This window comes from Malassezia restricta, chromosome IV, assembly GCF_003290485.1.
Source record: "Malassezia restricta chromosome IV, complete sequence".
In the NCBI taxonomy this organism is placed as follows: Eukaryota; Fungi; Basidiomycota; class Malasseziomycetes; order Malasseziales; family Malasseziaceae; genus Malassezia; species Malassezia restricta.
The window spans coordinates 160,698-187,133 of record NC_040196.1 but is presented as its reverse complement, the minus strand read 5'-3'; the positions used below and the strand labels follow the sequence as shown (position 1 = coordinate 187,133).

The 26,436-nt window shown below is 58.9% G+C and overlaps 18 protein-coding genes across 18 annotated transcripts; 13 read left to right on the top strand and 5 right to left on the bottom strand.

The window, feature by feature from the left end:
• Positions 1 to 194: 194 nt before the first annotated feature.
• MRET_2477 (small subunit ribosomal protein S2) lies at positions 195 to 1,268 on the top strand (the record flags this gene model as incomplete). The annotated part of the gene is made up of 1 exon (XM_027629104.1): positions 195 to 1,268. The coding sequence occupies one exon, from the start codon at positions 195 to 197 to the stop codon at positions 1,266 to 1,268; it is 1,074 nt and encodes a 357-aa protein (XP_027485146.1).
• Positions 1,269 to 1,343: 75 nt separating this feature from the next.
• On the top strand, positions 1,344 to 4,250 carry MRET_2476 (SWI/SNF-related matrix-associated actin-dependent regulator of chromatin subfamily B member 1; the record flags this gene model as incomplete). The annotated part of the gene is made up of 1 exon (XM_027629103.1): positions 1,344 to 4,250. One exon carries the CDS (start codon positions 1,344 to 1,346, stop codon positions 4,248 to 4,250), a length of 2,907 nt encoding a protein of 968 aa, XP_027484934.1.
• Positions 4,251 to 4,279: 29 nt separating this feature from the next.
• MRET_2475 (PITH domain protein) lies at positions 4,280 to 4,939 on the top strand (the record flags this gene model as incomplete). Its single annotated transcript, XM_027629102.1, has 1 exon — positions 4,280 to 4,939. The coding sequence occupies one exon, from the start codon at positions 4,280 to 4,282 to the stop codon at positions 4,937 to 4,939; it is 660 nt and encodes a 219-aa protein (XP_027484936.1).
• A 168-nt stretch (positions 4,940 to 5,107) lies between these two features.
• On the top strand, positions 5,108 to 7,666 carry MRET_2474 (potassium transport protein; the record flags this gene model as incomplete). Its single annotated transcript, XM_027629101.1, has 1 exon — positions 5,108 to 7,666. One exon carries the CDS (start codon positions 5,108 to 5,110, stop codon positions 7,664 to 7,666), a length of 2,559 nt encoding a protein of 852 aa, XP_027484935.1.
• A 94-nt stretch (positions 7,667 to 7,760) lies between these two features.
• On the top strand, positions 7,761 to 8,642 carry MRET_2473 (vacuole protein; the record flags this gene model as incomplete). Its single annotated transcript, XM_027629100.1, has 1 exon — positions 7,761 to 8,642. One exon carries the CDS (start codon positions 7,761 to 7,763, stop codon positions 8,640 to 8,642), a length of 882 nt encoding a protein of 293 aa, XP_027484931.1.
• A 13-nt stretch (positions 8,643 to 8,655) lies between these two features.
• Positions 8,656 to 11,169, bottom strand: MRET_2472 (Sad1 UNC domain protein; the record flags this gene model as incomplete). Its single annotated transcript, XM_027629099.1, has 1 exon — positions 8,656 to 11,169. The coding sequence occupies one exon, from the start codon at positions 11,167 to 11,169 to the stop codon at positions 8,656 to 8,658; it is 2,514 nt and encodes an 837-aa protein (XP_027484930.1).
• Positions 11,170 to 11,517: 348 nt separating this feature from the next.
• MRET_2471 (glucan 1,3-beta-glucosidase) lies at positions 11,518 to 12,882 on the top strand (the record flags this gene model as incomplete). Its single annotated transcript, XM_027629098.1, has 1 exon — positions 11,518 to 12,882. The coding sequence occupies one exon, from the start codon at positions 11,518 to 11,520 to the stop codon at positions 12,880 to 12,882; it is 1,365 nt and encodes a 454-aa protein (XP_027484933.1).
• Positions 12,883 to 13,056: 174 nt separating this feature from the next.
• On the top strand, positions 13,057 to 15,933 carry MRET_2470 (dynamin-binding protein; the record flags this gene model as incomplete). Its single annotated transcript, XM_027629097.1, has 1 exon — positions 13,057 to 15,933. The coding sequence occupies one exon, from the start codon at positions 13,057 to 13,059 to the stop codon at positions 15,931 to 15,933; it is 2,877 nt and encodes a 958-aa protein (XP_027484932.1).
• A 45-nt stretch (positions 15,934 to 15,978) lies between these two features.
• MRET_2469 (dynactin 5) lies at positions 15,979 to 16,645 on the top strand (the record flags this gene model as incomplete). Its single annotated transcript, XM_027629096.1, has 4 exons — positions 15,979 to 16,262; positions 16,287 to 16,401; positions 16,427 to 16,529; positions 16,554 to 16,645. The coding sequence occupies 4 exons, from the start codon at positions 15,979 to 15,981 to the stop codon at positions 16,643 to 16,645; spliced, it is 594 nt and encodes a 197-aa protein (XP_027484893.1).
• A 59-nt stretch (positions 16,646 to 16,704) lies between these two features.
• On the top strand, positions 16,705 to 17,993 carry MRET_2468 (nicotinate phosphoribosyltransferase; the record flags this gene model as incomplete). The annotated part of the gene is made up of 2 exons (XM_027629095.1): positions 16,705 to 16,807; positions 16,831 to 17,993. 2 exons carry the CDS (start codon positions 16,705 to 16,707, stop codon positions 17,991 to 17,993), a joined length of 1,266 nt encoding a protein of 421 aa, XP_027484894.1.
• Positions 17,994 to 18,059: 66 nt separating this feature from the next.
• MRET_2467 (calcium sensor Efh) lies at positions 18,060 to 18,527 on the bottom strand (the record flags this gene model as incomplete). The annotated part of the gene is made up of 1 exon (XM_027629094.1): positions 18,060 to 18,527. The coding sequence occupies one exon, from the start codon at positions 18,525 to 18,527 to the stop codon at positions 18,060 to 18,062; it is 468 nt and encodes a 155-aa protein (XP_027484891.1).
• Positions 18,528 to 18,653: 126 nt separating this feature from the next.
• Positions 18,654 to 19,410, top strand: MRET_2466 (uncharacterized protein; the record flags this gene model as incomplete). Its single annotated transcript, XM_027629093.1, has 2 exons — positions 18,654 to 19,335; positions 19,361 to 19,410. 2 exons carry the CDS (start codon positions 18,654 to 18,656, stop codon positions 19,408 to 19,410), a joined length of 732 nt encoding a protein of 243 aa, XP_027484892.1.
• Positions 19,411 to 19,416: 6 nt separating this feature from the next.
• Positions 19,417 to 20,001, bottom strand: MRET_2465 (vacuolar protein sorting-associated protein; the record flags this gene model as incomplete). The annotated part of the gene is made up of 1 exon (XM_027629092.1): positions 19,417 to 20,001. The coding sequence occupies one exon, from the start codon at positions 19,999 to 20,001 to the stop codon at positions 19,417 to 19,419; it is 585 nt and encodes a 194-aa protein (XP_027484889.1).
• Positions 20,002 to 20,050: 49 nt separating this feature from the next.
• Positions 20,051 to 22,378, top strand: MRET_2464 (pre-mRNA-splicing factor CDC5/CEF1; the record flags this gene model as incomplete). The annotated part of the gene is made up of 2 exons (XM_027629091.1): positions 20,051 to 20,164; positions 20,189 to 22,378. The coding sequence occupies 2 exons, from the start codon at positions 20,051 to 20,053 to the stop codon at positions 22,376 to 22,378; spliced, it is 2,304 nt and encodes a 767-aa protein (XP_027484890.1).
• Positions 22,379 to 22,388: 10 nt separating this feature from the next.
• Positions 22,389 to 23,612, bottom strand: MRET_2463 (histidinol-phosphate aminotransferase; the record flags this gene model as incomplete). The annotated part of the gene is made up of 1 exon (XM_027629090.1): positions 22,389 to 23,612. One exon carries the CDS (start codon positions 23,610 to 23,612, stop codon positions 22,389 to 22,391), a length of 1,224 nt encoding a protein of 407 aa, XP_027484887.1.
• Positions 23,613 to 23,746: 134 nt separating this feature from the next.
• Positions 23,747 to 25,558, top strand: MRET_2462 (mediator of RNA polymerase II transcription subunit 17; the record flags this gene model as incomplete). The annotated part of the gene is made up of 1 exon (XM_027629089.1): positions 23,747 to 25,558. The coding sequence occupies one exon, from the start codon at positions 23,747 to 23,749 to the stop codon at positions 25,556 to 25,558; it is 1,812 nt and encodes a 603-aa protein (XP_027484888.1).
• Positions 25,559 to 25,619: 61 nt separating this feature from the next.
• MRET_2461 (peptidyl-prolyl cis-trans isomerase) lies at positions 25,620 to 26,060 on the top strand (the record flags this gene model as incomplete). Its single annotated transcript, XM_027629088.1, has 1 exon — positions 25,620 to 26,060. One exon carries the CDS (start codon positions 25,620 to 25,622, stop codon positions 26,058 to 26,060), a length of 441 nt encoding a protein of 146 aa, XP_027484885.1.
• A 21-nt stretch (positions 26,061 to 26,081) lies between these two features.
• On the bottom strand, positions 26,082 to 26,391 carry MRET_2460 (U6 snRNA-associated Sm-like protein LSm4; the record flags this gene model as incomplete). Its single annotated transcript, XM_027629087.1, has 3 exons — positions 26,082 to 26,252; positions 26,277 to 26,327; positions 26,353 to 26,391. 3 exons carry the CDS (start codon positions 26,389 to 26,391, stop codon positions 26,082 to 26,084), a joined length of 261 nt encoding a protein of 86 aa, XP_027484886.1.
• Positions 26,392 to 26,436: the final 45 nt, after the last annotated feature.

The window sequence follows — 26,436 nt, the reverse complement described above, 5'->3', positions numbered from 1 at the left end:
GGTCCGTTGGAAACCCAGGTTCGAGCTCTGCTCGTTTTCTTCGCTGCTCGCCTTTTTTTTCTCACCCCGCCCGCCTACACCAACCAAGGCGCTCGACTGCGGCTGTCTCGGCCGAATCTCGGCCGACGCAAGAAGAAGACGTCGAGCCTCCCCTCCGCCAGCCGCTGCTGCTGCTGCTGCTGCATCTCCATCCGATGGCATCGACAGCGCGTCTTTCGCGCGCCGCGTGGCGCGCGCCGCGGCTCGCCCGGATGTTCTCATCCGCGCAGGAAATGAACGCAGGATTTTTGATCCCCGAGGAGCCCATCGACGTGCCGCAAGCGGATGCCGAGGCCGTGCAGGTCAGTCGCGAACAAACCCAGGCCCAGCTGGCGGCACAGGACCCGGAGGGCGCCCATGATGCCCTCGAGCGCCGCATCCGCCGCATGAGGCGCGCGATGATGATGGATATGGCTGGCTTGGCCAGCACACAAACTCGTGATACCTCCTTCCGTCCGTTCAAGGTGCGGACGCAGCCGCTGGAAGCGCACCAACTCACGCTGTCCCACCTGTTGGCGGCGACTGCGCAAATGGGCCATGCTAAGCAGCATGTCAAGCGCAGCTTTGAGCCGCTTCTGTATGGCTACCGCCACGGCATGGCCGTGATCGATGTCGAGCGCGCGACGCTGCCAGCGCTTCGCCGCGCTGCCCAGGTCGTTCGTGGTATCACGGAAAACGACGGTGTTGTGCTCATTGTCGGCACACGTCCGGACTTGCGTCCCTCGATTCGCTCTGCGGTTGAGCGCCTGGGCGCGAATGGATTCCATGTCAGCACCGAGCGGTGGCTGCCAGGTGTGCTCACCAACGCCTCGAAACTCCTGGCCTCTGCGACGCAGTACAGCGTACAGAGCCAGCGCACGCAGGGAAACCTGAAGGACGAGAGTGTGCCCAACATGACCCAGCTGTCGACGCTAGGCTACCGCCCGGACCTGGTCATTGTGCTGAATCCCACGGAAAATGAGCACGCGATTCGTGAAGCGACGCAATGCCATGTACCCACCATGGCCATCATCGATACCAATGTGGACCCACGCTCCGTGACGTACGCGATCCCGGCGAACGACGACTCGCCGCGCGTAGCAGAGCTTGTCATGGGCGTGCTGAGCAAGGCGGGCGAAGACGGTCTGCGTCGTCGCCGTGCCGCCCTCGAGGCGTGGGACAAGCACCAGCGCCGCCTCCAAAAACGTCGTCAGGAGCCAGCGCCGCTGCCGTCCGACACCCCCTCATAGATGCCCTCGTATACGCTTCGCGCATGCTATCACGTGATCCACAACGTCAGCGCCTGGTGCGCGTGGCGTCGTGGGATGACGAACGACGTCGGTCGTCTGCCTACCACCGGTGGGTTGACGCGTGTGATGCTACCGACGCCGCATGCTGCCCAGGGCAGTAGTGCGTGGAATGAACGTGATGCGCCATCGCGACAGTCGCCAGCCTCCAACGACGTGGGCGTGCCTTCCGTGGCGCCCACGGCCTATACGACACCCACGCCGCCGTGGATGCCGCCGCGTCCACCAGCCGCTGTGGAGAGCGGCACGATCAATCCTGCCTGGATGAGCCAGGCGTCCACGTCGCATACCTTTTCGCACGCAGATACCAAGCCCACCGTGCGGAGGACAACGAGTCAGCCTGGCCCTTCGCGTCCCGTGGGCCGACCGCCGCTTCTGGGCAAGGCGTCGGGGGCGCGACGCGGCCGACCGCCGCGGCAGCCTCGGCCGCCTGCGTCTGAGGCAGCGCCGGTCGCGCCGTCTTTTGCGGCGCCTGTGCCTGGTGTCGTGACGCGCCCGCCGCCAGCGCCGTCCGCCGCATGGACGCCGTCGCTGAGCGTACCAAAGCAACAGGCGGTGCTCGTGCGCGCCATGCAAGCGTCCAAAGCGCAGAATGATGCTCATTTCACGCCGTTCCATGCGCTGCTTCAGCTAGGCTATGTGTTCATGCGATGCGCTCAGATGCCCGTGACGCCCACGGCGAGTCTGGGCGAAGGCGTCGTCCTGCGCCTGGATGAGGCATCGTCGCTGGGTGTGCTTCCACCGCAGCTTGCGACGCTGGCAAGCGCAGCACGAGCGAATGTTCCGCCTGTGGCCAAGGCACCTGCGTGGCCGGAGCTGCCGACCTTTGCCCCGGGCCAGCCGTTTGTGCTGGGCGGCGCGCCGCCGTCTCAGTCAGCGGTGGGCATGCCGATTACGCCCAGCAACACGCATGTGCGCAAACTCAAGGACTGGAAGCCGATGGCGGCGAAGGACGAAGACGACTTGCGAGCTACGATGGAGAAGGACGCCGCGTACGATCAGCTACGTCGGCGCCAAGACCAGGCGATGGAGCAGGAGCTCCAAGCGCGCATGAAGCACTTGATGCGCGCTCAGCGGCCGATACCGTGGTGGCAGCGCCGCGTCACTGAGTCGTCACCCCGCACCGAGCCGCTGCAGATCCTATATCCTGCGCAAAAGCAGCGGCAGCATGAGTTGCGTCCGAAGCTGCAATGGAGTGAGCGCCTCGCTGCGATGCCCGAGACGCTCGTTCCGATTCGCCTGGACATTGAGCATGATCCGTACAAGCTGCGTGATACGTTCATGTGGAATGCCGTCGAGGACGAGGCGTCCCTGGACTTGTTCGCTGCGTCTATCTGCGAGGATTTGGGCGTGCCGTCGCAAGTGTTTATGGAGCTGATCAAGACGGCCGTACAGACGCAGGTGAATGAGTTTGCCACGACCATGGCTCTGCGTATGAGCTCCACGAGTGAGCACGACGATACGCGCGGGCGTCTGACCGAGTCGGATGCCGATGCGTGGCGTCGCTTGCGCTCGCAGGAGCCCGATGCCGTGTCCACACCCACAGATACCCAGGCATGCGACGCAGAAGACGAGCTGCGCGTGCTGATCAAAATTGATATCATCGTGGGCGCGACGCATCTGGTGGATCAGTTTGAGTGGGATATCGCGACGGCCGACTCTCTCGCCGCCGAGCGCTTTGCCGAGGCCTTCACGGCTGATCTCGGCCTGGCGGGCGAATTCAAGACGGCCATTGCCCACTCGATCCGTGAGCAAGTGGCGGCGTATCTCCGCTGGCTCGCGATCGTCGGCTACCCCCACCAGTCGCTTGATGGCGTCGAGGACGATATCCGCCCTAGCTTCCTGCCGGCCATTCCACCGTCGCAGGCGGCGCGGCAGCGCGACATGGTCGATGCTTTTACGCCGAAGCTGGTCCAGCTCAATGCCGTCGAAGTCATGCACTTGGAGCGCGAGCATGAGCGCGACATGCGCCGGAAGCGGCGACAAACCAAGGGCCGCCGCGGAGCACACAACGTGGACATAGAGCCACAGCGCACGATCCGCTCTGTTCCGCTGTATGGCTTCCAGGGCGCTGTGCCGGAGGCGGAGCGGCCCATGCATGCGCGACGCGCCGCGGCCGCCGCCGCGGCGCACCTCTCGTCTGCGGCTCAGCACGACGCGAGTCCCGGCCCCGACGAGCTCCCTGCGCCGGCCAAGCGCATCAGGCACGACTGGTACGAGATGTTTTTCCTGTATCCACGCGGCCGCGAGGCGCCTGTGCACCGTGCGCAGCCGCGGCTGGGACAGGTACCGCCGGCACCGGCTGCGCCACACCGCGCGCCGACCGAGGCGCCGATCTTACGTCATGTGCGCCCGGAAGACTTGGAACGGCAGCAGCCCATCATGCATCACGGCGAGTGGCACTGCTCCAACTGTGGCGTGCCAGGCTCGCTGATGCCAGCTCGTCGCAAGGGGCCGCTGGGCGAAAAGTCGCTGTGTGGTCCGTGTGGCAAGTACTTCCACCGGCACCGACGCGTGCCGAGTGTGACGTACTCGCGCGATCCTGCGCACCACCGGCAACGACGCGATGCCTTCGAGCACGAGGCTCTCCTGGCGGAGGACGGCGAGTATGACGCGAAGCTTGGCGACGCTCAGGCCGGTGCGCCGGCGGGTGCCTCACCGCCTGCATGGCTCGTGCATGCTGTCCATGCGTGCCGCGCCAAGTACCCCATGGACCGCTTCCACCTGCATCTGCATGCCCGCTCGCCAGCGCCGTCGGACGACGACGTTTGGCGCATCAAATGCACAGACTGCCCAGGCAAAGTGTACAAGCCTGGGCCGTCCGAGTCTCTCACCAACTTTGAAATCCATCTCAAGAACCGCAGTCACCGTGCGGCCGTAGCGCGGCGTCTCGAGGAAGCCCATGCCCTCGACGCCCCGACATAGCTGGCTCCGCTTCCTCCACACCTTCTGTCATGGCCGCCGGCTGTGGACACGAGCACCACCATGGCCACGACGATGCCGATCACGTCAAGGCTGGCGAGGGGCAGCAGGACATCCTGTTTCTCGATGTAGATCGCGAGCAAGTCACGGCCCTGAACGAGAAGCAGACGGGATCTGCCGCCCACATTATCAGGCCGTACGATCAGCGTATGAGCGACTCGCCTCTGCTCGAGTCGGACGTGGACGACGAGCTGATGGTGTATGTGCCTTTCACCGGCAGTGTACGCCTGCGCTCGCTGCTTCTGCGATCAGGGCCGGGTCATGCCACGCCCCGCGCTATACACCTGTACAAAAACACCGAGGCGCTCGACTTTGGGGACGCAGCGAATGAGACGCCCAAGCCGCTCCAGAAGCTGACATCGATTCCCGAGTCGTCTGATGTCGTGGAAATCCCCCTACTCGCAGCGCGGTTCCCCGATGTGCAGTCGCTCACACTCTACATACCTGGATGCCTCGGCACAGAGCGCGGCGTCGCCGATGCACACACGTCCATCTCGTACCTCGGCTTCCGCGGCGAGTCGCGCCTACTTCAGCGCAGCGGGCCCGCCTCTATTGTGTACGAGGCTGCGCCACGCGCCTCCGACCACACCCGCGTGGACGGCACCGCGGCCGGCGCGCGACCCTCTTCCTAGCCTGTGCCACGTGGAGACCGTAGGCGATCGACCTGCGATGTGGAGTGGCGGCGATCGCCCCAGGGATGCCTGCTGCGGCTGGGCCTCTAGGACGTGGGCGGTCGTATTTTTCCAGTAGCGTGCACCTTTTTCTTGCCACACAGCCTCCTGTGTGTGAGTCGCCCGCACATGAGCCGCGCGTCTGTTCATCGCGGGATCAAGCGCTTTGCGACGCGTATGGCGCGCTGGTCTGATATGTACCTCAACTATTTTCGGGTTCATATGATGTACTTTATCGTTATGATCATGTTCTGGTCCGCGATCATGTATGCATCGAATCCCAAGGATCACTATATCCCGTACATCGACTGCCTTTTTATGTGCGCCTCAGCGATGACAGTGACGGGTCTCGTTTCCGTGCCGGTGAGTGACCTGACCCTGTGGCAGCAAATCATCTTGTTCTGTCTCATGTGCTGTGGCAACCTCATCATGGTCAGCACGACCACGGTACTCGTTCGCCGCCATTGGTTTCGTGCCAAGTTCCGCAGAGAGCTCGGACGCAGCTTCACTCTCCGAAAGCGCGTCGAAGACGTGCATGCACGCGAGCAACAAGAGCTGCAGGACGATATCAAGCGCATCCGTCGCTTCTTCCACTTTCCCACGACGAGTCATCCAGATCCAGCGAATGCGACGTCGCGCAAGCCGACACAGAAGCCCAAGCTCCATGCAGGCATGATTCAGCGGGTGCAGGGCCCCGCCGTCCAAGTGAACCCCACGGGGCAACACACTACGATGGTGTCGAATCCAGAGCCGGAGAGCATCTTGCAAGAGCATCGCTCGTCTGCGGATGCCTCCGTGCGCATCGCTGATCAGCCCCCTTCCTCACAGAACAAGACCAAGCTTCGCCGGTTGTCCTTCGGCGATGCCCCCCTCCGCCGCCCCTCGGATCTTTGGCACACGAACCTCAACCTCAAACCCACGCACACCGTGGCGCCTACCATGGGCCGGCACGATTCCATGACGCACGCCATCCCGCTGACACATGCACGTACTTGGCAGGTAGGCGCCGACTCTGCACCCGACACCGAGTTGGACGAGCCGGAACCAGAGTCCACTGACTTCACCAAGCTTCCTGGCCAAGCCTTGCATCGCACTATGACCAAAAAGCGCGATACTGGTCTCGGTGGATTTCCTTCCGTGTTCGACTTTGCCTTGTCGCTCGTGGAAATGACCTCCCTGCGTCACCGTACACGGATGCCGGCTGCGCGGACCATGACCATGTCACGACCGTTGACGGACAATGACAAAGACACAACGACCAAGTTTGCTCCTTACCTCACCTTTGACGCGCTCGTCACAGGCAACTCTCACTTTCGCAACCTGACGTCCGCTCAGCGCCGCGAGCTCGGTGGTGTGGAATACCGTGCCTTATCCTTGCTGTCATGGCTGATTCCGATCTACTGGTTCGTTTGTGTGGCGATCGTGATTGTGCTCACAGCGCCGTACCTAGCATCGGATCCCGCTGCCCAGTACCGTGTGGTGCTGGCAGATCAGCCCAAGCCACCTCGCAACTCTACTTGGTTTTGGATCTTTCAGACGGTGAGTTCCATGACCAATACTGGCATGTCACTATGCGACTCAAGTCTCTCCAACCCTCTGCGACAGTCGTATATGATGCTTGTACCCCAAATGATCCTCATCATCATCGGCAACACAGGCTTCCCCATCATGCTGCGCTTTGTCATTTGGTTCATGTCCCGGTGTGTGTCCAAGCAATCCAGGACCTATGAGACGCTTTCTTTCCTCTTGGACCATCCGCGGCGCTGCTATCTCTACCTCTTCCCATCTCACAACACGTGGTTCCTTTTGTTTGTCCTATTTATCCTCACTGTGAGCGACTGGTTTCTACTCATGATCTGCGACTTGGCGACAAGACATGCTTTTCCCAGCAACGGTACATGGATCTTCTCATCGCTTTTCCAATCGGTCTCGACGCGATCCTCTGGATTCCAGACATTCGACATTCTAAGCCTCACGGCCTCAGAGCGCCTGCTAGAAGTGGTGATGATGTACATTGCTGCGTTCCCTCTCATGATGACCATGCGCAGCACCAATGTGTACGAAGATCGCTCGCTGTTCGTCGAGGAACCATCTGAACAGACCGACGAGTCCGAGTCTCAGGCTGTATGGGGCCGCTTTATCGGCACGCATATTCGCAATCAGCTCGCGTACGACTTGTGGTGGGTCATGTTAGCTTTGTGGATTGTGCTCTTGTGCGAAAAAAACAAAGTCGAGTCTGAGGAATACAAGACGATGTCTGTATTTGGCGTGATCTTCGAACTGATATCGGCCTACGGCACGGTCGGCATGAGTTTTGGTGCGACGAAAATATCGGCCTCGCTCGTGGGTGACATGTCAGTCCTCTCCAAACTCGTGATTGTGGCTGTCATGATACGTGGTCGTCATCGCAACCTGCCCAGTGCCGTCGACCGTGCTGTAATGCTCCCCCACTACCTGGAGCACCATGACGAAGTGCAAGACCAGACGATAACCTCTCGACCTTCCATGTCTCTTCCCCCTGAGGACGCATTACCTCGCTCGTCTAGCAGGGCCTCCCACGAGCCCACCATTCGACGTCGCACCATGTCGCGCACTCACACGCGCTTCGCGGATGATCCTGTCGTGGATCACTCGAGTCTTTCGTTCCAGCCTCCCCCTCGTGTAGAGTCCCCTTCCTCTATGCTCTAGTGCCGTCGTCTAGAGAATTTGAACTTTCAGCCACGTGGTCGCACCGAACAGCTGATCTATGCATCCCTCGCCGCCTTTGAGCCACCTCTCACGCATGCCAACGACCGCCGCGAGGGAGGGCCTTGCGCCATGGGCTTATTCTGCTCTAACGCACATGTTTCTCTCGAAGAATGACATGTATGGCCTCGGGAAAAGTTTTGCGCTTACGACGCTCAGTGAGGTGGGAGACAAGACGTTTTTGGTGAGTGCTATCCTCGCCATGCGCCATTCGCCCGTGGCAGTGTTTTGGGGCTGCTGGGTCGCCATGATCATTATGTCAACGCTCTCCAGCTTTATGGGCGCGATCCTGCCCTTTTTACTGACGCGCCGGACCGCACATTGGATCTCGGCGCTCTTGTTTGTGGGGTTTGGATGCATGGCCCTGTATCAAGGGTTTACCATGGAAGGCGACGAAATCAACCGAGAGTGGAAGGAGACGCAGGAGGAGATTCAGGAAGATGAGGAAGAACATGAAATGCAAGACTGGCGCTCTCCTTCTAGCGCCCCGGACTCAGGGCCATACCCCCCGCCCCCCGTGACAGAGTCCCGGAGCCCGACGGAGGAAGCAGGCGTTTACCTGTATGTTCGAGATGGCTTGCGCAACTTGTGTGGCCTATTGTTCACGCCAGCATTTTCACAGGCGCTGACCCTGTCATTTTTGGGCGAGTGGGGCGATCGGAGCCAGATCACGACCATGATCCTTGCGTCGACGCATCGCATGAGTATCGTGGCCATCGGCACGAGTCTCGCTCACATGGTGTGCATCCTTATGGCCGTGACGGCAGGTGCCTTTTTTGCATCACGCATAGAGGTTCGGCACCTGACTATCGCGGGTGCTATCATTTTTCTGCTATTTGGAGTACACGCCGCGTACGACGCCATGTACCACCCAGACCCGATACCATCCATGCCTAGAGAGGGGCATTTACAAATGTAGCTACTGTACATAATTATGGAGCATTTTCTTTGTCGGTCCGTTCAGGTGCCGATTCGTGGCTTTGGGTATCAAGACGTCCAAGCGGCCTCCGAGTTCGTCGTACACGTGGCGAGGGTGTAGCATATCGCCGACGTGCATACTTGATGGACGAAACTGGTCTTGGCGTCAGTGTGACAGGCTCGCGCCGAGCGAGCACATCATGCGATTCTTCCCAGTGGTCGCATGCGTCAGGTGTTGCCGTACTAGACGGCGGGTCAGGTACGAAATAAGGCGGGTATTCGGTGACGCCAGCCACCGTGGCCACGTTGGTGGTACCACGAGTGAAGGCTAGTATCATAAGCAGCATCAGCGAGAGTAGTAGCTGTACCGTGCCCCATCGCTTCTGAGAACGGACGCTGCTAGTAAGGTGTTCGACACGTGCGAGAAGAAGTGCTTGCTCATTCTCGTACTGGAGGCGCTGCGACTCGAAAGCTTGGAGAACGCGTTGCAACGCGATGTTTTGTCGCTCAATTTTGTCCTCCCAAGCGCGTCCATGACTCGCATTCATGGCAGCGAAGAATTCAGCGAGTCGTGTTTCTTGCATCTGTTCCAACACCATGAGTTTTTCGCGCATTTTTTGACTACTGAGCTGCAAATACTGCATGCTCAGGCTTGTGTTGGATTCGAGAGCCGAGAGTCGCTTGGTAATGGTGCGGTAGATAGACTCACTACCACCCGCCTTGGTATCTCCGGCCGGCTTTTGATTGGGCTTGGGCTTCGCTTTGGAGTCCGACGTCTGTTTCTTGGCCTCGACGGATGAGTTCGTGGCAGTCGCATGCCGTCGTGACACATCAGGCGTAGGTGGCGATGGCAGTGCACACGTACGAGGCGCCAATTCCATCACAAATGGAGCCGGAACGCGGACATCTCTAGCTTCTGACAGCGTCTGAGTCACTTGGCACGTATGCGAGGTGGGTGGCAACGCTGTCGACGGCGTCTGGATGAGCGCTGGCGGGGTAGGAAGCACGACAGGCTCAACACGCTCACATACAGAGCGCCAAACACCGGGGAATGGCTCGCGGACACATGCGCGTTCTACGACGCGATCGTCCACCAAGGCATGTGTACTTGTGAGTTCCAAGATTGGCTCGGTCGATGGGGTGGCGTCTTCGTCTTCTGTCGTGTCATCATCATCGATGTCGTTCAAAATATCATCATCAGCATCCTCACGCTCGTTACGGCCATAGACACGAAGAAGACTCACAGGGCAGTAATACTCCGTGCCATAGTGTTCCAAAAAGTCGATGCGCAGGAATCGGAAGTAGGACAGCGGTGCGTCAGATACCTGAAACACTTGAAACCCACGCGCATTGCGCGCATGAAACATGCCCAGCGTATGCCATTCATCGGGTGGTGCGTGCAATGACCGCGCGACACGCACAGTAAACACCTTGAACATGCTGCTGAAAAATTCAAGATTCGCCAACACAATCGTATCTACACGAATCTGCTGGCAGAGTTCGATGACCACAAACTGCTGGGCCGGGCGCGACTCGCGATCGCCCGGGTGAGTAGCTGACTGGGGACACGGCGATAGCATGTATTTGTCTTTTTTCTCGCTCAATATTGCGTGTGCGAATTTGGCGAGCGGATTGGCCTGGTGCATCATCGCGGCACAGTCCAGCGATGCATAATTCCAGCGGTGCTTGAGTTCGGCCAGCGCAGACGTGGCATCTTCCACGGCGTAAATATGAGGCGGACCGCCTGATTCGGGCGGTGCTGCCGGGGTCTTACTAGCTTGCTTTACGGTAGTATCGTTCACTAGCCCACCCGTAGCGATGGTCGATTCCGACGAAGTGGCACGCGGTATGCCGGCACCCGACGATGTCGAACTTGCAGGCGTAGCAGCTTGCTCAAAGGAGCGCTGTGAAGATGTAGTTGATTGCTGGGCCGCCCGCTCACGCACCTTTTCGTTTTTCCTCGACTTGCGTTTGCGTTCTAGATGTTGCTCTTTCCACTCGTCAAAACTAAGCAGCGGATCGTCGCTGCGAGCGTTGTCGAGGTGGCTTGATTCAGCTTTGGCAATATCGACCTCTTGAACGCGATGAGACGCGCGCGGTAAAACATGCTCGTCACGCAGCGCTGTTAACCTCTCATGAGGTACCATGACAGAACCCAACATGGCGTAAATATGCGTGTGTGTTTGGCCCCATTCATCTGTGAGTGGAACTTCACAGAGCAGTAGGTCGTTGCTAAGCAGCATTCGACGTGGATCCGTTAGAAACGCCACGCTCGAATCGAATATCTGTGCCACATCACTCGTCGATGGAGCTTGTTCCGGTGAGGTGGGGGAGTAACACGTAAACGCATAGCCCATGGAATGGCGCGGCGTGCCTTTTGCGTTAGCCCGGAGCGATGCTGCAGTGATTTTCACGTCATGCTGATTTGTGGCCCCTGATACGCTTTCCAAGCTGCCCAGAAGGTGTAGCAGCGTTGCAACGACACTGACCGACAATGGCCAGTGCCATGGCTTCCTCACCCATTGCATGTAGGATTGTGGACCGCTGGGTACGTAATATCACACGGATCTAGGGCGCAGACGCCACATGATCGGCCTCAGGGCTGTAGTCACGAGCAGGACACAAAGCATATGCACGAGAAATTTTTGTGTCCAATCGCATGTATGCCCTCACGCTGCCTGTTGATGCATGTTCTGCAGGACATAACTCGCCTTGCATCAAATTTGAGGCACGCGTCGTGCCCACCCGTGTTCACATTCCATCGCTTGCTCGGCGTTCCCAGGGTGTTTTTCTGCATCGACCAGCCTTAATCAGTCGCCTGATCTCAAGGGCTTCTTCTCCATCCCAACCCACCTTCTTTTGCCCGTGTCGTGGTCATGAAGAGTACTTTCCTTTCGTTTTTGGGTGTGGCAATGACCATGGCAACCATGGCATTGGCCACGAATGTGCGTGACACTCGTGGCAGCATTTCGGTGCGTCACGGTGGGAGCAAGCGCAGCGGCATCAGCTCTGAGGATCTGGAGCAGATGGGTGACCAGATGGCTGCGCGCGCTAATTTGAACCTGCGATTCAACTATGGCCGGGATATGGTCCGTGGTGTTGGCATTGGTGGCTGGCTTGTCATTGAGAATTTCATCACGCCATCAATCTACGAAAAAGCTGGTGATGACCGCGTGATTGACGAGTGGTCGTTTGGCAAGTATGTGCCGGAAGAGAAGGCCAAAAAGATCTTGAAGGATCACTACGACAACTTTATCACCGAAGAGGACTTTAAGGAGATCGCCTCTTACGGTCTGAACCATGTGCGTGTCTCTTTCCCGTACTGGGGTATTCGTACGTGGGGTGACGAGCCGTACGTAACGCTGAACCAGTACGACAAGCTCAAAGAGGCTGCGCACTGGGCGGAAAAGTACAACCTCAAGATGATCATTGAGCTTCACACGGTGCCAGGTGGTGCTAACCCCTATGACCACGGAGGCCACAAGGACCACTTTAACTGGCTCAATGAGCAAAAATACGAGGACCGCTGGCTCGAGATCCTTGACGAGCTGGTGTCAGAGTTTAGCCAGAGCAAGTACCCTGCTGTATCGGGTATTTCGATGGTGAACGAGCCGAATGGTGACGTGAACCAGGTTTACGGGCGATACAAGAAGGGCTATAACACCGTACGCAACAGTGAGAGCGACTCTGACCTCATCATTCTGCTTGGCGACGTGTTTTTGAATCCTGCTGAAAACGACTATTGGCACTCGCGCTTCCAGCCGCCCAAGTACCAGAATGTGATGACTGACACGCATGTGTACCGCATGTTTGATCCGAACTCGATTAAATTGTCGCCCGAAGATCGCATCCAATCTTACTGTAACATGAAGTCTGGCTTTGCAGAGGCGAACAAGCATCTTTGGGCCCTGGTGGGTGAATGGTCGCCGGCTGTGAATGACTGTGCCCCTGGTCTGAATGGTCGCTTCGAGGGCGCGCGGTACGACGGGTCGTTTGGAGACTCGAATTATATTGGAAGCTGCAAGGGCAAGACGGGTAATGCGAAACATTTCTCTGAAAGCTACAAGCGGCTTTTGAAAAAGAGCTGGGAGGCACAGGTCGACACGTACGAGGCCGGCTCCGGCTGGATCATGTGGACGTGGCGCACTGAGCACCACAATGCAGATGACTGGAGCTACCGTCAAGGTGTGCGTCACGGCTGGATCCCCAAGGATCCGACGCAGCGCGATTTCAAGTGCTGAGCGCTTGGCCGTATCCATAGTTTTATGATGATAACGAACGAACGCTTCTTTCACGTGACACACACATTGGCAGATTTGGTGGGGACGTGACGGTGGGCGCCTGAAAGGCGCACGCTTGCTGACTTGCCGCCATTTGGGTGAGCATTGTTCACCCACGGTCACGACGACGATAGCATGCGGGATGCCAAGCCGCACACTCGAAAGGTGTCGCAAGGTGTTGCGTCGCAGAAACGTGGGAGTAGCTTGAATGCATCGAGCTCGCCGCGCACTGAGCAGGTGCCCGTGACCGTAGAGACGCCACCCGTGTCGCATCCGGTGCTGCGGTCTTGGGCGTCAACATATCCTTTGCGCTACGATGCTGACACTCCTCTACCGAATCCCGCTAGCCCTGCGTGGAGTGGATCGAGCAGGCACTCGCCGTCGATGCGCACGACTGCATCGTCGCCACATCTCCAGGCACATGGTGTGAGTATGAATAATGTGGCACAACTGTCGTTGCCGACGACATCGGTCGACCAGGGCCAAATGTCGCCTCCCAGAAGGTCGCAAGCTGATTTGAAAGGCCTGGGTGTCTCGATGGAGGGCGGGCGCAAACTGCCTACGTCGGCCGTTCCTCCCATCAACACGAATCTGCGCAGCGTTACACCCGAAATATCGATGCCAAGCACGCCGCTGTACGTATCACCTCCCAGTTCTCAAGCTCCGAGAATGCGTGCTCTATCGCAAGGAGCAGCCAGTGTGACACGCCGCACGCGACCTACGCTGGAGGGAGGCGAGGTGTCGAAACAGTCGAGCAGTCCCAACTTGGGCCTTGTATTTCGCGCGAAAAATGCGTCCGACTTGAGTCACTCGCCTGATTTTCCCAATCCACATGCCATACCAGACCCGCCAACCTCCAGCCGTACGGTACGGCAGAAGCAGCATCTGCTCAATGAAATGGCCGAGACGGAGCGCTCGTATGCTGGAGATCTCTGCGTGATCACCAACTTGTACATTTATCAAGCTCGTCTTCGTGCAGGTATGCGTTCCATGACGAACTCATCACTCTCGGTGCTGCAGCCGTCGTCGCGGGCATCGAGTGCGTCGTCAGAGCCTGAGATCGATCCACGCGCTTCACCTAACGACATGGATTCACGGCGCTCACCTATGCTTCTCCGGCCCCAGTCGCCCATGTCGTCTGGGCGTGCGTCGCCCGTGCCGCTCTTTTCCGCAGCACTGCCGTTCTCTGTGACTGATATTCAGGTGATTTTTGCCGGTGTTGAATCATGCACATCCCTGGCTCTTAGCATGTCGAATTTGTTGGCGGCTGCGGCGCGCGGCGAATGTAATGTTAGCTCGGTGTTTCTGGACAAGTGGCAACAGATTGAGCAAGTATTTTCGTTCTACTGCTCGCGACACGAGGCCAGCATAGCCCGTCTCAGCGACATGGTGGCACGCAATCCTGCCACATCAGCCTTTTTACGTGAATGTGACGACGTATCGCGGCAGCACACGACAGCCTGGGACCTACCGTCGCTGCTGATCAAACCTGTCCAGCGCGTGCTCAAATACCCGCTGTTTCTGCGCTCGATCATGGAGTGTACAGAGCCGCACGACCCTGAATATGTGCAGCTGCAGATGGCCCTACGCCAAATGGAAGGTGTGGCGAGTCGCATTAATGAAAGCAAGAAGCGGATGGACATTGTGGGGCAGCATGGCTTTGAGCATCCAGCGGCTCAGCGCTCCGGATTCCGGTCAGGTCCGCTACGGCGGTCCAAGACACCATCGAATGTCGATACGGCGCCACTGACGGACGATGAACATCGTTATCATGATTTGGTGGCACAGCTACATATGGCGGAGAAATACATCGTCCAGTTCACCGAGCGGTGCTCGCAATGGATGCAAAACGTGCGTCGAATGTACTTGGTCGAGATTCGCGCGATGGATGAGTGGATGGCTGTGTACCGCTGCGGCGAAGTACGATATGCGGCGTCGCTCGAGCGTCTCCATCGGTTCCGGGAGCTGCTGCACTGGCGCGTGCTGAATTCGGCATACTCACAGCTTGAGACGTCCATGCACCATGCCGTGTATGTCAAGCTGAATGCGCTACAGAACTTACTTGAACGCCCCAAGATGGTGATTTTGAACCGTGCGGCGAAGGAGCCAGACTTTCGCCGCTACCTGCATGATCGGGCGCGTCGCCCCAAGACCAAGCTTCATGGAGGCGCCTTGGCCTTTCTTTCAATGCATGTTCAGCTGATGAGTGAGATTCCCACACTGCTTCGCTGCATCGACTTGGTGATGATGCGCTGCCTGTACGCACTCACCTGCGTCCAAATGACCTTTTTTGGTCAGATGACCGATCTGCTGCATGAGTTCGGCGCCAAGTACATGCCTGGCATCAGGACGCCGGTGATGGTGAGTCCGATAACAGGCGGGCACATGTCGGACATGCTCCCATCCTCCGCTGACTCGTCCATGACAGGCACAGATGCATCGCTGCACCTCACCGATATTCCCTGGCCACAACACGCCCACCTTCCGCTCATGATGCAGAATTTGAGCGTGTCACAGCCGAGCCCTGAACGTGTGCTCCACACAGGTAGGAACGCGTCCCACTCCCTGTCTCCTTCTACCACGCCTCATATGACGAATCCTGAGCCACTCACTCTTCCTACGTTTCCGTCTCTTGATATCCCTGTTTCTATGACCGTTGCCGAGACACGTGAGCACAGACTCAGGCGTACTTCAGCACAGCCCGCTGTGCCGCTGCTCCGCCCCGCGCCCGTGACGGACGTGGCCCCAGCTCCGCCAATCCGCCCCCTCTCGACCAGTGGAGTGCCTCTTATGATGCCGTCGGGCCCCGCTTCCGCCCCTGCCATTGTCGTTCAGCCGCAGCAGGCCTGGGACAAGGCCCTCCAGCGTCGATCGCAGTTCTCGGCTGACGAGTCCCTTGCGTCGCATTTGGGAGACGCAACGACGTTTTATGATGCGCGCTCGTCCATCGGCGATTTATCGGTCCAGCTGCGCTCTAGCGATACCTCGGCCCATGCCCTCCCTCGTCCATAGACCATCGTATCTTGATGTGGAGCCATCTGGCTTTATTTTCGGCCCATGCCACGATCGGCGCCACCGCCACCGCCACCGGCCCAGCCTGGCGAATATATACAGACGGCGGCCACGGGCAATAAGATATCAAGGCGCTCGTGCATTTATGGTGCATCCAAGATTGTGTTGGGCGGCAAGTGCATCGTGCACACGGGAGCGATGATTCGTGGTGACCTCGTGCGTGTGCTGCGTACCCAGGGCTCATCGTCGTCTGTCGTGATAGTGACAGGGCGCTACCTGCGCCTGGAGCAAGGCAGTATACTGCATCCACCAGCCAAGACATATCAGGGGTACGTGCGACGCCATTGACACAGTGTTTTTTCCTACTTTCCCATGCGCATCGGCGACTATGTGCGCATCGGAGCACACTCGATCGTCGAGGCAGCGCAGATCGGGAGTCATGTCGATATTGGCGAGCGCTGTATCATTGTATGTGGCATGTGCTTACACGCAGGGCCGCTTTTGCGTGATTCGCGACGGCGCTCAGATCCTCGATGGTGCCGTGCTTGCCCCTCAGACTGTGGTTCCCAGTCACTGTATATACGGCGGATCACCAGGTATGCACAGACAATTAACCACAGCGCGTCGTGTCGGCACACTTCCCGAGTCGTTTACGAGCTCCCACGAACTCGATAGCCGTACGTATTTCCACGCATTTCGTCCCCCGCGATAGCGGGACGCTCCACGGACCACCTCCACCGACCAGGTTGCCGCCGGTCTCTCTGCTACACCATGACGATCCCGGTGCGCCTGCCCTCGCTTCTTGATACGGACCTGTACAAGTTTACGATGCAGCAGGCCGTGCTGCATCACTTTCCCGATACGCAAGTAACATGTATGTCGCTCTGACTGACGCAGACCACTTTACGAACCGAGCCGGCGACATGCTCTTTACTCGGGAGTGTGCGGACCAGATCCAGCTTGCGATCAACCATCTTGGCACGCTGCGACTGACGCCTGATGAGCTGGAATGGCTGCGCACGTCATGTGCGTACTTGCGCGAGCCGTACCTGTCATTTCTTCGCGAGTTTGCGCTGCGGCCCGCGGAGCAGGTGCAGCTTTGCTATACGCCGGTCAACGATACACATGGCACGCTCGGCATCGACATTCGCGGCGCCTGGAAGGATGTGATACTGTATGAAGTGCCTGTGATGGCGATCATTAGCGAGACATATTTTGCCATGTGCGATACGGATTGGCGTCTGGATGGCCAGCGCGAACAGGCATACCGCAAGGGCAGGGACCTGTTGGAACACGGCATTGTCCTGAGCGAGTTTGGCACACGTCGAAGACGTTCGCTTGCGACGCACGAAGCCGTGATGGATGGTCTGGTGCAGGCTCACAAGGATGTACAGGCGGCTCATTTGCCCAAAGCGGGTCGCCTCCTCGGTACCAGCAACGTGCACTTGGCCAAGAAGTATGGGCTCGTGCCGAGCGGCACCATTGCGCACGAGTGGACGATGGGTATTGCGACGCTGATGGGATACGAGCACAGCAATCTACATGCGCTATTGCTTTGGGATAAGGTGTACCAGCCCCCGGCCTTTACTCCGACGCAGCCTTCGGAGGACCTGACGATCGCGCTGACGGACACGTTCAGCACCAAGGTGTTTTGGGAAGATATCACGTCCAATCCACTTGGCTCGGATATTCTCAAACGCTGGCGCGGCCTGCGACAGGATTCAGGCGACAGTGGCGCCTTTGTACAGCATGCACTGGACATGTACCGCAAGATGGGCATCGATCCGTCCACCAAGCTCGTCATTTTCTCCGACGGCCTCAATGTATCGCGCTGCAAGGAGCTGCAGCGCATGGCCGAAGAATGCGGCATTCGTGCTGGGTTCGGGGTAGGAACGAACCTCACGAACGACTTCTGCCGGGTGTCTGACGGCACCCCGAGTCGGGCCCTCAACATGGTGATCAAGCTTAGCTCCGTGCAGGGTAAGCCGGCTATCAAGATCAGCGATGACCTCACGAAGAACACAGGTGATCCAGACGAAGTGGCGTACGTACAGCTATGATACACTAACAACAAGGATGGTGAAGCGCCGTTTTGGCTTAGACGGCACGGAGCACATAGAGGATGCTTAAGGAGCCACAAGCTCTTTCCATTCGCACATGCCAAGGGTCGATAGGAACTTGCGGTAATCGAATCGCGTGCGGCTGCGGTCCACGAACGGCGGCACGAGCCATGTATCGGTCATGTCGTCGTTGTAGTCGAGAATCTCACGCGCCGTGTCGGTGGGAATGTACCCCTCGTCTTTCTCGTCAAAGCTCTCAAACGCCTCGCGCAGCTTTTGCATGTCAGCGAACGGATGGAGCACGCCGCTCATCATCGCAAGAAAACTCATGAGCTCATACGTCGAGTCTGGCACATTCTCATAGCATCCACGTGCCTCTTCCTCCGCTTGAGGTACACCCAGACTGCGCAGCGCCGCGGCTACATCCTCCTGCGACACCCGCCCATCCGCATTCTTATCCAGCGCGTAAAACACGCGCTGCAACTGCTTGATCTGAACGGGCGTCAGATTTGACAAGGGACTCGCCTCGCTCATCGTGGCCAGCGCGCACCACACACAGCCAGGGGCGCTGCCTCCGCCTCCGCCTCGTATCACGTGACGCGCGCATCGTGCCTGCGCTGCGCCCGCGTGAAAGGGTGGGGCGTGTCTCGCGCTCCACGCATGCCGACGACGCAGGCCCCCGAGGCGCCGCCGCGTGTTCGGATGAGCACAGCGACAGCGCGGCGGCGGATTATGTGGAATGCAGGTGGTCTGTTCTTGTTTTGGTCGCTACGATGGGCGCCTCAGGCAGGCTTGGAGGACGTGTACTTTGCCGTGCTCGATCGCCTGATGCAGGTCCGCGGCGTGCCGTTCGGGACGGACGAGCTCATTGACTCGACGCTGCTATGGCTCAAGTATGCGCTGAGCATCGTGTTCGTGGGCAACCTGGTCGAGGCACTCGCTATATACGTGAATACGCCGACACAGCCCCAGTCTGCCAGTGCATCGTCTGCACCTATACCGGGCACACCTGTGGGCGAGGCCTTGGCGCGGAAGGTATCTCACGGCAAGGCAACGATACCTCCTAAAGCGTTCCAAACTAGCCCTGTCACACCTGTGCCGGGGGCGAGCACATTCCGGCGATCCGCCTCGCCCATCAGCCGCACGAGTCCGAGCCAAGCGATGCGCACGTCGCCGTTCCGAGCGAGTGGCATTGGACTCGGCCGGCCGACATCTGGCCCCTTCCAGGCCAGCCGCTCGCTATCGCCCTCCAGTCCATTCGCACCACGCAGCGCAAGCCGCGCATCACCCAGCGGTGTCCAGCGGTCATGGTCACCTGCCTCGATGCGCAGCACCGAGCTTGGTACGTGCCTATGTACTCACCACAGACGACGCCAACGAAGTGGAACGTGCATTGCAGGGGCTGGGAAAAGTATAAGGGTATCTAGAGTGTTAAGCTGTATTCATAGTCGCTCTCCGTGCGCTGACTGAACCACAACACAATCGCACAGGCCATAATGGCCAAGTTCTGCAAGACGCTCGCCACGCCGTACTCCACGTATCCCACGGCATGCGGATTCATCATGTACTTGATAATCAGCAAGGCGAGACTGCCAGCCAGGCCGCCTGCCAAGAAGGCAAAGCCGACAAACAGCCACGTACGTGTGCGCCACATCACAGGGTCATCGCGCCACGTGCCCAGGGCGGAGCCATCGTCCACCAGGTGGCGCTTATCGACAAGGTTGACGATCGCCAAGCCAATCGTGGCACATATACCCGGTACCCAGTCGTCAAAGAGAATGCGCACATCATGCACAGGTGGCTCGATCGGCTGCCCGGGTGCGGGCGGCGCCACGGGCGGATGCCGGGAGCCTGAGCGGATGCACGCATCGAAGAACAGCCACCACCCCGCAGCAAACACGGCACCAGCCACGTAAATACCAAACGAATGTCCACTGGTCTTGACGAAGCGCGCCAAGCTCGGGAGCTGGATGCGGCACACGCGCCGCGTTTCCCCCAGGCTCGACATGAGGCAAGGCTCTCTCTCACCCTCGCGGCCGGCGCACCGACCCCGCGACATGGAATCACGTGATGCACACTTTGCCACCTCGTCCGTCGCGCGGCTCGTCGATCGTGGCGACAGCCGTCAGTGCGGCATGGTGCGCGTCGTCAAGGGCGGCGTGTGGAAAAATGTACGTGTGCATCACTCACCATAGACCGAGGATGAAATCCTCAAGGCTGCCGTGTCCAAGTATGGTATGAATCAATGGGCGCGCATCTCGTCGCTGCTCGTGCGCAAGACGCCCAAGCAGTGCAAGGCGCGATGGTACGAATGGCTGGATCCGTCGATCAAGAAAATCGAGTGGTCGCGTGAAGAAGATGAGAAGCTCCTGCATATGGCGAAGCTCATGCCGACACAGTGGCGCACGATCGCCCCGATTGTGGGTCGTACGGCCACACAGTGCCTGGAACGCTACCAGCAGCTGCTGGACGACGCCGATGCGCACGAGTCGGGGCTGGGTCTAGCCGGTCCCGGTGTCGAGGCAGCTCCCAGTGCTGACCAGGTACTGAAACTGCGTCCTGGCGAGATCGATCCTGACCCAGAATCGCGGCCGGCCAAGCCTGATCCGGTCGACATGGACGAGGACGAGAAGGAGATGCTCTCTGAGGCGCGTGCTCGTTTGGCCAATACGGAAGGTAAGAAGGCCAAACGCAAGGCTCGTGAGCGAGCGCTGGACGAAGCACGGCGGCTCTCGACGTTGCAGAAGCGACGCGAGCTCCGCGCGGCTGGCATCGTCGGCAAGGGCCGCGACAAGGCGAAGGGCATTGATTACAATGCCGAAATCCCCTTTGAAAAGCAGCCACTCCCTGGCTTTTATGATACGAGTGCCGAGGCGGCCAAGACCTACGAAGAGCCCATGCGGCGCACGCTGTTACAGATGGAGCCTGGCCCCCAACCGACCGACGAGGAGGCGAAGCGCAAGCGCGACAAGGCCATGAACAAGCCCTCCAGGCACGAAGAAGCACTTCGCCGCATGCAGGAGGCGGACAAGGTATCGAAGCGCCGCAAACTCATGCTTCCCCATGCACAGGTGAGCGAAGCGGATATGGAGCAAATCATCAAGCTCGGTCACGCCGGCGAAGAGGCACGCGCGCTCGTCGAGCATGGCGAGTCTGCGACTGAGGGTCTCTTGGGCACGTATACGCCGATAGAGCGTCCTGCTCCGGATGCGACGCCTGCGCGTGCGCCTGTGGCTGACGCCCTCGTTCGCGAAGCGCGCGAGCTGCATGCACGTACCGTGACACAGACGCCTTTGCTGGGCGATGAGAACGTGCCGATGCCAAGCACAGCTCGGCCAAGCGAGCCTGCTTCTACGCCCGCTGCTACGCCATACCGTGATGCGCTCGGCCTGAACGACGGTAGTGCAACGCCGCGTGATGCGAAGATGCAGGCGCGGATCGCAAAGCGCCAGTTAGCTGCACGTCTCGCCGCTCTTCCTGCGCCCAAAAACGACTTTGATATTGTCGTGGACGAGCCGCCCGTACCAGAGCCCATCGTGCATGACGACGTGGAAGAAGACGCTGCTGTGCGTGATGCGCGCCTCGCCCAGGAAGCCGCTGAGGAGCGTGAGCGGGCTTGGGCGCGTCGAACTCAGGTCGTGCAGCGGGCGCTCCCGCGGCCGGTGGATGTCAATCCACACCAGCTGGAGGTGCTCCTTGCATCGTTGCGTGCGTCAGACGATGAGGCCCAGCGACTTGTCGACCACGAGGTGGTGCAGCTCATGGCGCAGGACGCGCGTGTATTCCCGCTTCCTGGCAGTCGTAACGTTGGTGGACAAACAAGTGCGCTTTGGCCCGTGCCCGATACGTACCTCGCCCAGGCTCGAGCTCTCGTGGAGGCTGAGACACTGCACGCCACCGAGCCGTCGGAGCCGGTCGACATGCCTGAGGCATGGGCACCGGATGGCACGCGCGTGTTCCGCGACACGCTCTCTCGCGAAGCATACATCCAAGGTGCACAGCAGCGACTCGAGGTCCTGCGCACCAAGATGAACGACGCTGCGACCCAGGCTCTCAAGAGCGAGAAACTTCTGAGTAAGCTTCTAGGCGGCTACCAGGCACGCTCACGTCGGCTGGGCGGCCAAGTGACAGAGGCGGCCGCGAAGCACGCGGATATGAGTGTGCGTATATCGGCGCTTGAGCGCCTTGCCTCGAGTGAGCCGGCGGCTGGGCAAGAACGTCTGGAGCGCATCGCAGCGGATGTCGCGCGTCTCTCGGCGATAGAACGCATGGCGCAGGGCGAGCACAAGGAGCTCCAGGAACAACGCGCCGCAGCACAAGAGGCATGGGACGAAATCCAAACGGAGCTCGATATGCGCCGAGCAGAAGCGGCGCTCCTTGCATAGATACCATATACTACATTGCTAGGAGATGCCTCAGGAGCTGAAGGCATTGCTTGTTTTCGTCGGCGGTGCCGACCGTGATACGAAGACAGCCGGCGCATCCAAGTTCCGATGACCGATTCCGCACGACGAGGCCGTGCTGCTCGGCCATGGCCTTGTACACGGCCTCGGCACGTTGGCTGTCCGGTGATCCGTTGGGCGCGTCCAGCACTTGCACGAGCACAAAGTTGGCATCGTTCGTGCCGAGGACTTGGCCCATACCTGGTACCGTCGACAGGGCCTCAATGAGCGCCTGGCGGTTCTCGATGAGCGTGCGTACGTTGGATCGCATTCGCTCCATGCCCTCGGGAGCCAAAGCCTCGGAGGCGGCGTGAGCAGCTAGTGTCGATACATTGTAGGGTGCCTTGGTATTCATCAAGACCTGGATGATGGGCGGCTGGGCGAACGCCAGCCCTAGACGAACGCCAGCCAATCCAAAGGCCTTACTGAGCGTTTGCGAGACAATCACGTTGGCATATTCGTGTACGAGCGAGACGGCAGAAAGAGGTCCATGCTCCTTCTTCATAGCTTGCTGTTCGAGGGCAAAGTCGATATACGCTTCGTCCACGACGACCATGCCCTGATACGCAGGCGTGTCTAGCACTGCGCGCACATCGTCCAGGGGCAGAAGAGTGCCAGTCGGATTACCTGGCGAGCACAAAAATACGAGCTTGATAGCAGGGTCCGCCGCGAGCGTCGCTTGGATCTTGGGCACGTCCAGCTGAAAGGCTCCGCGTGGATCGCCCGGCATGGTCAGGGGTACTTGCACGATGCCAATATCGTTCACACACGCACTCACCTGATACATACCGTATGTAGGTGGACACACAAGAATCTTGTCCTGGCCTGGACGCGCAAAGCACCGCTGGATCAAGTCGATGGCCTCGTCACTTCCCACCCCCATGAACGTGTAGGCGGGGTGAGGCAGGCCACGCAGGCGCGTCATCGCCTCACGCACGCCATACAAGGATGGATCGGGGTACCTGTGTAGACGCAGATGCTCTTCGGCATGGACAGCAGAGGGACCCAGCGAGTTTTCGTTCGCGTCCAACAGGATGCCGTCCTGATAGTCGTCGCGCGCACATCGGTACGGTTTGAGCGCCAAGATATTTGGACGCACTACACGCTCCAAGTCAAAGTGCTCAGGCTTGTGTGCCTTGGCCAGCGCACACGCACGCTCATTCACACCCAAAATCATGCGAAACGGTCGTCAACCTTCTCGCCGAGCCAGGCACAACGCTGCCTGACTCGACGGTCCTGCTGGGATCATTGTCACGTGATGCTGCACCGTCGTGCGGTGTGGCGGCGGAGGAGAGCCTCCTCGCTGGGTCCATGACCGACGTGCGCCTGCGTGTCGGTCGGGTGCGTGCGCCAGACAGCGTGCTGGATGCATCAGGTGGGAGCGGGAGTCTCTCGCAAGAACGTACGCTGCTAGATATCCAGGCGGATGGTCACCGGATCATAGCGCCCACTCTCTCGTTCCATGATCACGAACGAGCGCGCCGCATGCGGCTGTGGGCTGAGCGTGGCGACTTTCGCCTTATACATGCAGACGATCTGGACGATGTCGATCGAAAGGCGCCACAGATAGATGCTGTGGAAGCATTGCGTGCAGTATACCAAGACCATGCACAGCCACCGACATCTGAGCAGGCGGAGGCCCAGGCCTCTGCGTCGTCTGCACGCCTTGGTACGATCGCAGAAAGCGAGTTTGTACCTTTACGTGATAATTTATTGCATCAACTCGAAGTGTCTCTATTTCATGCCGAACAGGCTCAAAATCTGCTCGGTATGCTGATCCAAAACACGCGCTCTGATACGTCGTCGGTGCTCGCGGCTCAGAGCGAATACTTTCTCGACCCGCACGCTCTATCTCTGAGTGCCTTGGAACGCGCTATACCAGAAGAAAGCAATGCCCCGCCACGGCCACTTTCTGTTTCTGAACAAAAATTGATTCTGCAGGAAAAGCACGCCTCCATACGAAACGCTGCTCAGATCCTTGTGCACGGTGCTGATGAGATGGAGCAATGCCTCGAATCAGAGCGCAGTCGATGGCATGGGCTGCAGAAAATTCAACGGCGCGGCTGGAAACTCACGCCTGGACGCCCCCTGGTGGATATCGAGCGCTTTGATACACAAACAGTGAAACACGACGTGTTACAAGGATTTGGCGTACCCATTGTGCAAGGCAATGGCTCTATAAAAGAGGAAGGAGCACGCGATGCATGGATCGGGTACGGGCCTAGCGAGGCGCCCATTAGCGTCTTGCAGCGTACGCTGGCCTACTGGGCTGATGCGCCTACGCCAGGGCCGCATCTGGCTTTCCCTGATCGTACATGGCGCCGACTGCAAGTCGAGTTCCACGATCATGCGTCCAAGCAGATATGGAAGAGTGAGTCGACACGTGAGACACGTTCTGACGACGCCGATCTCGATGCACAGCTGTACGACGCCCAACTCGATGTGGTAGATGCCGAACTGTTTCGCGAGCTGACTGTCCAGTCCGGTACGCTCTCGCCAGTCCTCGCACGCACCATATCTGATCATTGCATATCGCTGCCGCTTTCCTCAACACTCGAGATGCGGTTCGTTTTGGTGCCGTACGATGAATTGAGCTCAGGCGAAGAATCGCCATGGCCCACATTGCTTTTGCACGTGCTTCGACTGCGCATGCTGCGTGGATGGACAGTACGTATTCGCGCCATGTGGGACAAACGGGCCGCTTCGATCGCGCTGCATCCACCCAAAGTGCGATTCGCCCTTATGGCTCCTTTATGGGAGCTCTATGAATATACCCTCTTTCTCTCGCGACTTCGTGCCATACTGGATCAAACGCTGAGCGGATTTGATAATGCACGTACTTTATGGGAGCCTTACGGCGCGATCCACGACGTGCATCAGTGGATCTCCCATCTACTCGATCTGTCGACGTCCAACGATGATCTAATTCCGGTGGGCGGCAGTGTATGGATATACTATGGCTCTGTCATGATCGCACACTTATCGCTGCGTGCACCCAGTCACATGCTCGCCCATTTCCCCCATCATGCGACGTCACATGGTACTGGTGTGCGAATGTCTGTCGAGCTGGAAAGCCTAGCGCCGTTCCTTGTGTCTGAGTGCTCGGCGCTGGCGAGTGCATAATCCTCCACATAGGTCAAACGTGGGCAGTACCGCGGGTTGGAATTACGCCATTTGGTACGCAATGCAATTGAAAGCTGTGCTCCTCTGTCTGGCTGGTGCCGCGGCTCTGGTAAGCGCGAAGCAGCCGCCCAAGGACTTGCTGATTGGTGTGACGTACCGACCGGAGTCGTGTCCTATTAAGGCGCAGGACGGCGATGAAGTGTTCATGCACTACACGGGCCGCCTGTGGGACGGAACCCAGTTCGATTCTTCCCACGAACGTGGCAAGCCTCTGAGTCTGACTCTTGGAGCTGGTATGGTCATTGCTGGCTGGGAACGTGGCCTAAGGGACATGTGCATCGGTGAGAAGCGTAAGCTGCAAATTCCACCGCACCTCGGCTACGGCGACATGAGTATGGGCGACATAATCCCTGCTGGCTCGACGCTCGTATTCGATGTCGAGCTGGTCGACATTGATGGAAAGCGCGTGCGTGCTATCCGCGAGCCGCGCAATGAATTGTAGGCAAAATGTGGTATCTAGATCCTATGTGCGCGAGCGGTGGCCGCGCTGACCACCGCGGGCACGACCATGGTGACCGTCACGGTGACCACGACCATGCGAGTGGTTGGCGGCCTGTTGCCGATGCTTGCGCGCTTGTTCTTCCGCTTCTCGTACCGTATCGATGAGTTCGTGAGCGACACGACAGTATTTAATCTGGGGTTAGGACTGAGCACATACCGTGCTACCTTTGATGTACACTTCTGGCATTTTCCAAAACTTTTCGCCATTCTCCGCGTTAGTTGGACATACGTACCGCGCTCGTTTCGTACACGTCGCGCATGGTGATGTTCATGTAGTTATCACAGGCCACGAGGTGTCCATTGAATGTCTCGCTATT